The following is a 14,178-nucleotide window of genomic DNA, read 5'->3' on the forward strand; positions in this document are numbered from 1 at the left end:
CATTCGCTTCTCCCTGTTTTTTTTTTCATTCTATTCTCTCCTTCATCGCCGTTATTGGCACGCCCGCGTCTAATTGCCATCACCACGACCATAAATACCATCACCACACCATTAACACAGTCACTAGCCACCACCTTTGGCCACCATCGCCATCTACCGCACCACCACCATCGGCCAAAATCCCCACCGCTTGCCCCCACCACCATCTCCAATCACCAATGCCACCACCATCACTCGTCGCCAGCACCAGTCGCCACTGCCACCAATAGTCACCACCGTGTGCCACCACCACCACCGTCCTCCGCCCGTGTCTCCGGCACCACCACCACTGCTCACTACCACTATATTTGCATTATATCCCTTCGTCTTTTCATGGCTACCAAACCACACAACATAAAGATTTATTCCATTCCCAGTGGGTAATCAAATTAGCAAATTGAATGGTAATGATCAATTTTGTTCCTTTTTCATTCAATTTAATTTGTCATTCTTGTTATTATGTCATACTAAATAGACCCTTAATCATGGTTGGCTTGGATAGGACGAGAAGGTGGTCAAAGGCCCCCAGCCCGATCACCCTGCTAAGCCTGAATTTTTTTTATATCATTTTATGAAAAAAAAAATTGTATTTAAATCCAATTACTCAACTAATTTAAGTTAGTTTTATATAAAAAATATTTTACATAACCAAATAAATCCATTTAAAAATTTAATTGTTTAAGCTCAACAAAATAAAAACACTTTTACTTAAGACCCAAAATTTATTTCACCTTTAGCCCAAATAATTTTAAAGATTCTCAGAGACAACAGTCCTTGATTATCTCACAAATCCTTGATATCCCTATTCCATAAAAACAAAAGTTCACCAGTCGCTGCTAACCCGTTTAGTGAAAACTGAAACGATAGTTTTCAAACGAACAAATGCAAACCACAACGAGTAAAAGAAGACTAGAACAAGGGACTCCCCTCCTTGATCATCCCACAAATCCCTGGTATCCCCGCTCAGTTAAAACAAAAGCCCACCAGTCGCAGCTAGTCAGTTCAATGAAAACATAATTAACACTTTTCAACCGAACAAATGGAAACCACAACGAGTAAAAGAAAAATATAATGAGGTACTCACCTCCTTAATCACCCCACAAGACCCATATAGCCCGCTGAGTAAAAAAAAGCCTAGTGGTCGTTGATAGCTCTGTTTAGTGAAAACAGAAGCTACATTTATCAAACAGACAAAGGGAAGCCCAAACGAACAAATGAAACCACAACCAGTAAAAAAAGACTAGAAAAAGGGAATAACCTCTTTAATCATCCGACGAGTCCCTTATAGTTCCATTTAGAGAAAACAAAAGCTCATGAGTCACTACTAGACTGGTTAAGTGAAAACATAAATGACACTTTTCAAGGAACAAATGGAAGCCCAAACGAACAAATGAAAACTACAACGAGCAAAAGAAATACTAGTACGAGAGACTCACCTCCTTAATCATCCAACGAATCCCTGATATCCCCATACAATGAATACAAAAGTCCACTAGTCGATGCTATCCCCGTTATGTGAAATAGAATCGACACTTTTTAAACAAATAAATGGAAGCATAAATGAACAAATGGAAACAACAACGAAGAAAAGAAGACTAGAACGATGGACCCCAATAATTGATCATCCCACGACTAAATTATAGCCTCCTTCAATGAAAACAAAAGTCCACCAGTCGTTGCTAGCGTTCGTTCAGTGAAAAAAGCAGCTATACTTTTAAAACTACCAAACACAATCCCAAACGAACAAATGGAAACCACGAAGAGTAAAAGAATACTAGAATGCAAGACTCACCTCCTTAATCATCCCATGAGTCCCTGATAGCCCCGTTTAGTAAAAAAAAAAGTCTACCAGCCACCGGTCGCTGCTAGACCCATGCACTCGTTTAATGAAACAGAAACGTCATTTTTCAAATGAACAAATGGAATGCCAAACGAACAAATGAAACCAAAATGACTAAAAGAATACTAGAATGAGGGACTCACCATCTTAATCATCCCACAAGTCCCATATAGCCTGATATAATGCTAAATATATATGTTTCCCTTGTTCATTTTAATTAATATTTTAATAGTTTTTGTTCGTTTCTAGTCGAGATTTGTATACTACTAACATTTCTATGTTTTGTAGGTTCTGGGATTTGATCGTGATTAAAAAGGGCGAAAAACGAGCTAAAACGAGCCGAAACGGAGATCCGGAACGCGTCAGGAAGAACCAGAACAAAGAACCGGTCAGACCGGGCCGGTCATGGAAAAGCACACCGAGCCGCGCGAAGGGGGAAGGCCAAATGCCCTTAGCGCGGCGCCTAGGGGCTGCTGATGGGTTTTAATTCGTTTTTGCTTAATGTCGGGCCTTATTTTCGCTATTTAAACACCTTTAACTTAAACCTGAAAGCCACCAGCCGATTTTGGAGAGTTCTTGGAGCTATTTTACGCGTTTGTTGGTGATTTTGAAGGCGAGAGAACATCCGGTGAAGAGCTACACGTTCACGTTCGAGTTTACGGGTTTTATCATCTTCGATTCTCCGTTTCTTATACTTTCACCATGTTTTCGTTATTATTTGTTTTGTTTGATTTAGATTTTAATATGCTAGGCTAAATTCCATAGACTGCCTAGGTCGTGATGAACCTTAGTTCGGTTTGATTTTATTTGGATTTTCGCTTCGTTATGGATATTATGTTCTAAGTAAACGGTTGAGTTTTATTTAGTTGATGCGTATGATTGCTTGGTTTTGTTTACTTGAATTTTTGTTTCACATTGCCCTTGTTGATTGTTTCATAGGATAGGATTTTGTAAGGTCATTTACTGTGTGTTCTTGACTAGTTTATGATTGATATCGATTAAGATCATAGAAACAATAAAATCAATTAAACAAATAAAAGTGAGCTGCTAGTCTAAAAAGCTGTAAAGTGATAGACTATTAATAAATCTTTGCTTGTCGGGATTGCTAGATTTAGTTCTTCGTAAGGAGTCCGTCTAGGTTTGATTGTCAGCTTAGTCTATTAAATCAATTGGGTTTGCTTTGCTATCTTTTGAATTCCGCGCTGTAAGGTAGGTTTTCGTCATAAAAGATACTTAGACATAAGCGATTAAATGACCGTAAGGAAGTTTAATATAAAACTGGTAAGTCTTAAAACTTGTTAGAAACCCATAGGCGTCTTCTGGAAGTTCAAGGGTCATGTTCGGGTTTTCTGTCAAGGGTCTATCTTATGATCCCGGTTCCATAACTTGCGTCTTTTCATTTAAATTAATAATTGTAACTTTGGGGATTCCGGCCTGGGTAGTTAATCTAATCATCTGAATTAATCCAAGTTTTCTAAATTGTTTTTTAGATAAATTAAATTAGGTTAAGTTTAATTAATTAATTAAGTTTAAGTAAAGATTATGTTTTATTATTATTATAATAATTAGGTTTAGGGTTTATTATTATATTAATTATTTTATTAATAGTTTAAGTAAAGTAATCATTAGTTAATTATTAGAGTTTTAATTAATTAGTTTTAAAATCCCCTTCAAATATTATTAATAAATAGTCGTGTCTTGTAGTTGAGTCTAATTTTCTAGTATCGTAATTTAAAGAGTCTCATGGGTTCGATATCCGGACTTACTTAGATGTACTAGAGTCGATCGGTTCACTTGCCGGTTAGTAGTTTAAGTTAAGTTTAAGGGTCTAGAGTATTACTTAGTGTCTAGATTAGTATAATTTTAGTTAATAATTATTTGACTACTTCAAGCACATCATAGCCCCGTTAAGTGAAAGAAAAAAGTCCACCCGTCGTTGCTTGCTCTGTTCAGTGAAAAAAGAAGCGACGCTTTTCTAATAAACAAATGTAGGTCCAAACGAACAAATGGAAACCACGATGAGTAAAAGAAGACTAGAATGTGGGACTCACCTCCTTAATCAACCCATGATTCCACGATATCCCTGTTTAGTGAAAACAAACGTCCACTAGTCGCTGCTAGACTGTCTACCCATTCAGTGAAATTGAAGTGGCACTTTTTAAACGAACAAATAGAAACCACAATGAGTAAAGAAAAATAGAATGAGGGACTCACCTCTTTAATCATCCCACGAGACCTAGATAGCACCGTTCAGTGAAAACAGTAGCCCACCAGTCATTTCTTTCTCCGTTCAGTGAAAAAAAAAACGTCATTTTTCAAACGAACATATGGAAGCTCAAACAAACAAATGAAAACCACAACGAGCAAAAGAAGACTAGAATGAGGGACGCGCCTCTTTGATCATCCAATTGGGCTCTGATATCCTCGTTCAGTTAAAACAAACGCCCATCAGACGTTGCTAGCGTAGTTTAGTAAAAATAGAAGCGACGTTTTTCAAACAAACAAATGAAAGGCCAAACAAACAAATAAAAACCACAACGAGAAAAGAAGATTAGAACTAGCGACTCACCTCCTTGATATGACCGGCTTGGATAGGGGGGCAGGGTGGTCAACGACCCCCGGCTGAATCACCCAGCTAAGCTCGATATCTTTTAAAAAAATTTTAATATATTTCTAATGAGAAACTATGTATTTTTAATGTTTAAATCTAATTATTCAACTCATTTATGCCTAAGTTTATAAACAAATTTGTTTATTGCACAACCTAAATCATAACAAAGTAAGCTTATTTAAAAATTTAGTTGTTTAAACCCAACAAAAAATTCTTTTACTTAAGACCCAAAATATTTTTCGACTTCGGCCCAAAATTCTTTAACGATTCTCAGAAACGGTCATGCACTTAATGTAGTTATTATAGTTGTCTTTCTCATTTAGTTATTAGAAAAGGTTAAGATGCATGATTGGTAGGGTTGTAAACGAACCGAACAAACACGAATAAGGTCTTGTTTATGTTTTTGTTTGCTAAGAAAATAATGTGTTCACAAACAGTTCACAGACACTTATGAACGAGATTTTATGTTCGTGTTCGTTCATTAAGGAATTGAATGTGTTCACGAACACAAATGAACACATATAAAATCGGCAGGGCTAGAGATTGAGTTCGATGTATCAATCAATGTGAATAATGAGAAATGAAACGACAACAATGAAAAAACAATGTGAGAGAGAATATTGTTTCATACTTTATGTTCGGGGTAATAAATTACAAAATATAAAATGTATAGATAAAATAAATACATGTACAAAAAACTTTCATGAACAATATATATACACGAACATGAATGAATGTTCGTGAACACATTATCGAACGTTCACGAACACAACACAACTGAATGAATGGGTGCTTTGTTCATGTTCGTTTGTTTAACTAATCGAACGAAATTTCTTGTTCATGTTCATTTATATATTAAACAAACAAACATAAATGAACTTCTCGTTGAACAATTCACGAACTGTTTGCAGAATGTTTGATTCGTTTACAGCCCTAATGATTAGTTTACTTGTAACATTGGGTATGCTTTTGAAAACGTTTTTAAGGAAAACTTCAATATCATATTTTACAAACCTTAGTCTAGATTATTCCAAACTAGTTTTAATTCTGTTTGTATTATATATGACTCGATACTCATGCAATTCACCAAATGCTAAGTTAAAAGATCTTGATCACTATGACAACCACTTGACCGTTTATGTCGATGAGATCTTATCCTCAAACTTATCGTGGATCTTAAATAACCAATAAGTTGCTAGCGTGCTTATAAATTCATAAAAATGCTCATTGAATATGTGCTTCTAGTTGGTGCTCTTTTTCTCGTATTTCAGATTTTACAAATTTAGTTCATATATAAGTAGCCTATGTATTTCCGACACTTACACACAAAAATAATATTGAAGTGAAAATTTATTGGGAACTTTTCTTGTCGGAAAACCGGTGCAAGACTAACTATGGATATTGAATTGGTCGCGTCATTTTGCAGCGAAACTTATTGTTAAGGAAGTTTGATCAGTTTCAAAATTATTGGCAAATATGTGATGACCGTTATCCCGATTGATGGCTTGGGCCAAAGCATGTCTGTGGTCGAGTATAGGGCCATTCTTAAGTACCGTTTGATGGTCCCAATGTACCCAGAAGACGAAACATGTCCGATCTGCCATAAGGCTTGCCTGGATAAATTCGGAGAGCATGCGGTTCATTGCAAGGAGATGCCTGGGTTCAAATACCGACATGATTGGGTGCGGGACGTTCTTTGGGACATCTTAAGGCGAGCTGGGATATCAGCTAAAAAGGAAGCCCCCGTAAACTTCCTTACAGATCCCACGGAAGGGAGATCCACTCTACGACCGGCAGATTTGCTCGTCTTTGGTTGGGCTGGGGGAAAACACGCTTGTGTTGACCTCACAGGGGTATCTCCCTTAGCTGGTTTGAGGGATAATGGGTTTGTAGCTGGGCAAGCAATGAAAAGGGCTTAAACGAAGAAGGTGGAGAAACATGCTAAAGCCTGCGAAGAGAACCAACATGTTTTTGTCCCTCTGGCTTTTGATACATTTGGCTCCTTGGTACCGGAAGCTATCCGTTTTCTAACCAGGGTCCAACAGGTTGTGCATAGCAATGTGTCGACTTCAAAGGGGCAGGGGTATGTCTTTAGCAGGTTAGGGTTTGCAATTCAGAAAGGGGTGGCGGCGCAGCTTGTTGCCCGCCTACCTACTATATTGATGTAATATCTATGTTTCTACATATTGGAACCCAATTTTTGACACAAATAAAAAAAAAAAAAACCTTAGATCAATAATAAAACTAGCAACGGGAGGTAGTTGAATTAAGCTGTTGCCATATTTGTAACAAAAATAAGCCGGTATTCAATTGCAACGAATATCCTTCGTCACAACATGAGTGACAGATTTCAGTCTGTCATAATCGGTCGTTAATTTTGCAACCTGATTTTCTGCCCCTAACGCAGGCAGCGGTAGTGTGTGAAACCTGGTCTTGTAATATACTACGGTCTTAATGTGAACCAATTAAGGACCAGTCTAAAACATTGTTAGGCGTTACTAAAAAAATAACGCCTGCAGTAAACGTAGAACAAATTAACTTAGTATTTTGAGCTAGCCTTTGAAAACGAGGACCAAGAATGCATGGATAACGTAGCTTTCAAACAAACAAAGTCAATGGTGTAAATAATATTAGGATTAACACTCAAAAGGTCGTAGCCGCATGTGCACATTAAACCGTCCAATCAACACTAATCCCAATAAGAGCTAGCTCTAAGCACCTTGTGTTTCCATGAATGTATAACTTGCTTTCACAACAAGTAAATATCGTTTTTCTTAATATTGTTTTTAGTTTTAGTTTTATTAAACTGTTTAAGGTTATCAGGATTAGTAATTACTAAAGAAGATTTAGAATAAACATTATCGATACGAGAGAGATATGAAGTGTGTACCCATTCAAAACTATTATGGTTTCCGACAATAACTAATTACCATGAGTAAACTTAAATTAGTGGGGATAATCTTGGAAACACATTCTATAAATGGGCTACATTCTATAAATGGGGGAAAATTCTCATAATTAGCCCATTTATAGAATGTGTTTCCAAGATTATCCCACTAATTCAAGTTTCCAACTTTGTCTCTTTGTTATCTCGTCGCCGACGACATGATAGCGAACACCGACGATGCGTTACAGAAACAAATATGATAACGACACGTGGCCGGAATAAGCAGGGGTTCCACGATGCGTTAGTGGATAACGCATCGCTGTAACCCTACGTTAGCAACATAACGCATCGCTGCTACCCTACGTTAGCAACATAACGCATCGTCAACCCTATGTTATACCCAACAAGTCGCCGGTGATGTAAACACGGGTGTCATGTATGGCATCCCGTCGTTGACGTCGTTAACAAGAAGACATCGTCTGTGATTAAATGGGCCGAAGAACACATCGTCGACGACCTATTCAGGTCAGATTCCGGCCACGTGTCGTTATCCTATTTGTTTCAGTAACGCATCGTCGGTGTTCGCTATCATGTCGTCGGTGACGATATACCAAATAGACAAAGTTGGAAACTTGAATTAGTGAGGATAATCTTGAAAACACATTTTATAAATGGGCTATTATGAGAATTTTTCCCTATAAATGGGCCATTATGAGATTTTTCCCTATATTAAATCCACTAACAAAGCCCTTTATTTACATATCTAACCCTAACTTGATAACCAGGACATTACCATAATAATCTTATTACAAATAGAAAACTAAACTGACTTGACCGATTTGTCAACTTAGGTCATTCCATATTGACCAACTTGTGAATGTGTTCCATAGTTACCAAACAAGTTAGTTTAATTTGAAAATAATTCATATGATAGTGCCATCACATCAGGCCGCCAGAGGGCCTGATGGTCATGGATTTTTTCTTATGGTTATTCTCTATGAGAGATCTTGGGTTCGAATATCTGTAACGCCAAATTAATAATAGACGGTTGATATTCTGTATCCGGCTCAAACTCAGTTTTTGATGATCAATAGACCTAGCTAATGACACACCAAAAATTCACTATATCGAGAACCCAAATACACGGTATGAAACCTACAAAACATATGTTTTACGTAGATGTTTAAGTATTAATCTTTTCATCAAATCCGAAATGTATCATCTAAATATTCTATTTATTTAAGCAGACGAGTTTCCACTTTCCAGACGCGTATGTGTAGGAATATTCAAAGTACCTCTCACTGTCATTAGTATTCCGTCCAGATAAGTGTTACTTCCAATCTACGTCAGCTTTAGGCTTCACCGCCGCCGTCTTCACCGGCCGTCAACTTTCTAACCCTGTATAAACACTTAACACTCCATCTTAAATGATTGATCATGATATATATCACCCTACCTATCTAGTTAGCTACTCAACATTAACTTAACACACACACACACACACAAACAAAGCAGTAACTAACTAACGCCTCTAAGTTGGTGGTTCATGACGTCATCAAACGGCGGTGTTCCTCCGGGGTTCCGGTTTCACCCGACCGACGAAGAGCTTCTTCATTTCTACTTGAAGAAGAAGATTGCTTTTGAGAAATTTGATATGGATGTCATTAGAGAAATTGACTTGAACAAGACTGAGCCATGGGACCTTCAAGGTGTATAGTATTTTCTAATTTTATTTTTTACATTTTGTTATGATTGTTTATATGAATTTGGTAAAATGTTACAGAGAAATGCAAGATAGGGTCAACACCTGAAAATGAGTGGTACTTCTTTAGCCATAAGGATAAGAAGTATCCGACGGGATCAAGAACAAATCGAGCAACACACGCTGGTTTCTGGAAGGCAACGGGACGAGACAAATGCATTCGAGACACCTTCAAGAAGATTGGTATGAGGAAAACCCTAGTTTTCTATCGCGGGCGAGCTCCACGTGGTCAGAAGACTGATTGGATCATGCACGAGTATCGTCTTGAAGATGTTAGCGATCATAGTGATCCTCTCAATCATGTTATAACTTCTTCGGTAAGTTAAAACTATTTCCCTCTTGTTAGTTTTGTTATCATGACTACAAGACTTATGTTGATTACATGTGTGTTTTTTGGATTATATAGGAAGAAGGATGGGTGATTTGCCGTGTGTTCAAGAAGAGAAATTTGTTTAAAGTAAGCGGAAATGAAGCGTCAAGTGGTAACATAGAATCCGAAGAACGCACCAACAATATGTATCAATTGCGCCCTTTCTCATACGGTCTAGATCACAATCATCAATATTTAACGTATCAACAACAGCAGCACCAACAACAAAATTTCGACTTAGGACTTAACTACACTCATCAATATCCTGATCATCTTCTCACAACAATCCACAAACCTCTAGGAAGTGGTTTCTTGAATCTTCCTTCTGAAGATTCACCGATTATGGTTAGACAACTCATGTCTAACCATAGAGAATGTGACAGTGGAAGCTGCGAAAACCAACTTGATGTAGGTTATCATGCTTGCGAGCCTGGTTTAGAGGTTGACATCTCTGAACCGACTCAAAACATGATGAACACAAATGTAAGAGAAGATGGATCAAACGAGTGGGGAATGATCGATAGGCTTGTAACTTCGCATATGGTTCAACATAATGGGGATGTGAATTCGACAAAAGGGTTGTTGAGGTATAGAGATGATGCTACATCATCTTCTTCGATGCAACCGATCAATCAACTCTCCTTGCGAGGAGGGGTGGAATTTTAGGGTTATGAAAATAGCTCAATACTGGTAATTGATACGCTATGGTGATTTTCTTCTAAACGATTACACCTATCAAACCATGGTCTATATATAGAGAAGATGACTCGTGAAAATTCAAACTAAGTACCTAGCAGTTTATTAACTGTTAGCATATTAATTGATTATGTGTAACTCCATTTTATTTGACATAATTTTGTCATGAATAATGGGATATTGTAGTGATTTATTTCTTATTAAATGTATATCTCTATATTTGTTGTCCGGTGTAGTGTACAAGCATATCTTTATCTGGTAATTAATCAATGGCTTGTAGTGTTTGAATAATTAAGTTTTAGTTCTCTGACTATATAAGTTGAATTTGATTCCTACAATTAAATAGTGTATTCAAACAAGTTCATAATATTAAATCAAAATTCAAAACTGATGTTACATATTTATAGTGATATCCGATATATTGGTATACAAGATATGATACAGTGATCCGTTTTCTATGTGGGTGGAAACCCAAGATGTAGGATGTAGCACTTGCCCAAGTAGAGTTTGTCTACAACATTATGGTGGAATTAGTCAACTTACCAGAAAAGTAGACACCAAAGCCAGTAACTTGACAAAAGGCATATATGTCACACGAGACAGTGAAAAAGAGCACTGAAGAGGCCAACTCCAGTTGTAAGGCAACCTTTGAAAAACATGGGTGTTCGAAGACGTTTAAAAGTGGGAGATGAAGTCATGGTCTACCTACGTAGGGAGCAATTATATTAAGTTGAGTCAAAAGAAGTATGCGCGTATGAATCCTATATAAGATAAACAACAATGCCTGTGCCATTGATCTTCCTTGATTTCCCTGACAATATTGATCTCTATTTTCAAGATGTTCAACTTGGTGGATATCTACAAACACCACTCATCCAGCATCATATCAATGTTTATCTTGAGAACTCGAGATCAATTCGTCTCAAGCGAAGGAGAATGATACGAAGTTGATCCAAGAATTAACAAATAGCTAGATTTATGTTTTGTATTTAATTTTAATATGAATAATTGGTAGGATTTAATCCTGTTTTAATTATTAAATTTAAATACAACTCTTGCAATGGTTGAAATGTTTCTCATAATAACAAAATATATAAAATACACGATGATCCGAGTTTCATTGCTGTAGATTACATAATCTGGTTTACAGAGTTGGGGCTCGTTCAATGTTTCCAGAAATCACGGTTAACAAGTTATTTCCAAAGGGATCGCTCAAGTGAGATGCAAGGTTTTCCACAGGACCCTGTCCGGTCACATATGCTTGGATGAAGAATGCAAACATGGAGAACATTGCAAGTCTACCATTCTTGATCTCCTTAACCTTCAACAATGCAAACTGGTCTGGATCGTTAGCCAAACCCAATGGGTCAAATGGGCCACCAGGGTGCAGCTTGTCCTCCAAATCCTGCACGTACATACAAAACTCGTCAAACAGGGTCCTGTATCCAATGTAGTATTATAGACATCAGATTTAATTCGTGTACATACCAAGCCATTGATGATTCTGTAGTATTCTGCACCGCCAACAAGAACAACCTCGGCAATGACTGCTAGGACCAGATTAATAGGAATGTTCTTTCCAAAGTAGTTCAATGTGTTTCCTTCTAGTAGTAGAGCACCGGTCTGCATGTACCCAAATGAATTTATAAATGTTTGAATCATAAAGTTTTATAATCTAGTTTGTTTCAACACGAATAACTGGCTTAATTACACTAATATACAATATCTAACAGATTCATGTGACAGGCCGAACCTTGAACCAGACGGCTTCAGGGCCACAGTTAGCACCGTATTTGTTAAACGCCTCAGGAATAATGCAACCAGCTGCACCCAACATGGCCCATCGTGCATGGATCAGCTCGTAGGCTTGGTATCTGCACACCATACAAAACCAATTCATCACAGCTAAGTTAACTCATCATTAATTTATAATTGACTAGTTTTGTGTACAGTGAATTATACAATCATTATGGGCCATGGGTGTAAATGAGCCCGGCTAGAGTTTGACTCGGGTTGGACTCCTTTATTAGTTACTAATTAATCTATTAAGTAATATACATTTATAATTATTTTAATTTTAGTTTTATATATAACATAATATATATTATTTAGTTACATTGTAGTTTTACAAATGCTAATCATTATTATATAAATATATATTTAATATATCAAATAAAAGTAATATAAATAATAGGCTCGTATATGCAGCGAGCTAGCTAGCGTTAGCTCGATAGCAAGCCAATCTACTCGCTTATGGCCTTGCATATTTAAAAGTAAACTTACTTGGCGAAGTCTTCGGGTTTCTTGCCAAGTCCAAAAGGATCATAACCGTAACTGCATATAAAATAATATATATAAATTAATTTAATTGTATATAAAAGATTGTTCATATGCCTGGCTTAGACTTACTCTCCGGCAACTTCTCCGTTGAGGTACTCCGGGATCTCTGACCGGTCCAAAAGACCTTCCGGCAAGAAAACTCTTCTCTCAGGGCCTGTAAATTCGTTGCATATTTTATAAATAAGTTCAAATTAATTAGCTCAAAGAAAGCATGCATTAAGTTGTGGTTAAACTGTTACTCACCGTACCACTTGGCTAGCTCATCGGATGCCGGAGTGACGGCGGCTGGCTTAGCCTTGGGTGCAGGTGCAGCCTTCTTCTTTTGAAAAAGAGCCACTGTCTTAAAGTTTACAGCTGGACCGGAAGCCGACGGAGCCGCTCTGGAGGCGCCAGAGAAGTTAAGAGGGTTTCCACGTATTTCCAGAGAGGCTGCAGCAGTTGAAGCCGCCAACGAAGCCATTGTTTTCCGGTTTGATTAGGTTGGTTTGTTTTGTTTTGTTTTGTTTTGTTTTGTTTGTGAAGTGAGAATGAGAAGGAAGAGGTGTTGCTAAATGGGAGTTTTGGTGGATGTAGACTTGCCACGTAGGATGGATGTGATTGGTGGGAAGAGGGAAATGGAATCTGATGGGTCTATGGGATTGGATTGCAGGGCTGACGTGGCGGATTATGATAGTCTGACGTGTAATGTATGTGTGGGTACCACATGGAGTTGGTTCAAGTGGAAGGTGTGGAAGAGAATTGGTGAAGTTGGATAGCTTCATGTCTGATCACGACCACGAAAATTACTTTCAAAACTTAAAAAAAACAATTTCACAGTAAATACATGTAGTGTAACCCTTGTATTAATACAAAAGTAAATACATCATCTATGCGAGCATACCTCGTGTCTCAATCTTTCATAATTCATGTAGGTTCAAAACTCGTCTCTTTATCGGTAGTTAATGGACAAATATGTTTTCATTATGTACTCACTTATTATTTGTTTTAATCATATATTAATATCTAACATAAACGTTCCATTACAATGTTTTCATAATTTGTTACATTTATCTCTTCATAAATTGTTGAATGAGGTTTCTTTAGGCAGAATCCTCGAAGGGAATATTTGACAGCAACACCATTGGTCGAAATTAACACAATGCAACAGCAGAGAAGGCACTCCATTTGATTAAAATATAAACAAACTTATTAAAATCATGATTTATAGGCATACATCACACAATTTGGTCTTCACAACTCTTCTTTTATTTATTCTAACTCATCACTTAAGTCAAACACCCACCCATTTTTCTCCTAACAAACAACACCACACAAAAAGTACAATACCCTTTTAAGACACGACATAAACAACCTTTTGACGCCGTCACCCGAGTCATTAATCAGTGTAAGTTCTTTTGTCAAGCGGAATGTTGGTGTAGAGCTCTTGAAGCTTCGGGTTTCCTATGTGGATCGAGTAGTTTCTAAACCTTAGTGTTTGGAATAACCGCTCGATTGTTCTTCAACACGTCTTTGAGACTAATGTAGCGGTGTTAATATAAATATTAATCATTTCACTTCACTTACACAATAATATTAATTTAATAACTTGCATGAAATTTTAAACTAATATGGAATCAAGAACACGAATTGATAT

General features: G+C 37.1%; 2 protein-coding genes across 2 annotated transcripts; one reads left to right on the forward strand and one right to left on the reverse strand.

Annotated features, from left to right (window-relative positions):
* Nucleotides 1–8,883: 8,883 nt before the first annotated feature.
* LOC143563575 (protein BEARSKIN1-like) lies at nt 8,884–10,261 on the forward strand. Its single transcript, XM_077051083.1, has 3 exons — nt 8,884–9,086; nt 9,161–9,456; nt 9,546–10,261. The coding sequence occupies exons 1-3, from the start codon at nt 8,924–8,926 to the stop codon at nt 10,173–10,175; spliced, it is 1,089 nt and encodes a 362-aa protein (XP_076907198.1). The 5' UTR covers nt 8,884–8,923; the 3' UTR covers nt 10,176–10,261.
* A 1,005-nt stretch (nt 10,262–11,266) lies between these two features.
* LOC143563583 (chlorophyll a-b binding protein CP26, chloroplastic-like) lies at nt 11,267–13,035 on the reverse strand. Its single transcript, XM_077051090.1, has 6 exons — nt 12,789–13,035; nt 12,615–12,699; nt 12,489–12,539; nt 11,959–12,079; nt 11,694–11,828; nt 11,267–11,610 (listed from the first exon to the last, which is right to left on the reverse strand). The coding sequence occupies exons 1-6, from the start codon at nt 13,003–13,005 to the stop codon at nt 11,350–11,352; spliced, it is 870 nt and encodes a 289-aa protein (XP_076907205.1). The 5' UTR covers nt 13,006–13,035; the 3' UTR covers nt 11,267–11,349.
* Nucleotides 13,036–14,178: the final 1,143 nt, after the last annotated feature.

Source organism: Bidens hawaiensis, unplaced genomic scaffold (genome assembly GCF_021521415.1).
Source record: "Bidens hawaiensis isolate Kalapana, Puna unplaced genomic scaffold, B.hawaiensis_p1.1 tig00021500_1, whole genome shotgun sequence".
Classification (NCBI taxonomy): domain Eukaryota; kingdom Viridiplantae; phylum Streptophyta; class Magnoliopsida; order Asterales; family Asteraceae; genus Bidens; species Bidens hawaiensis.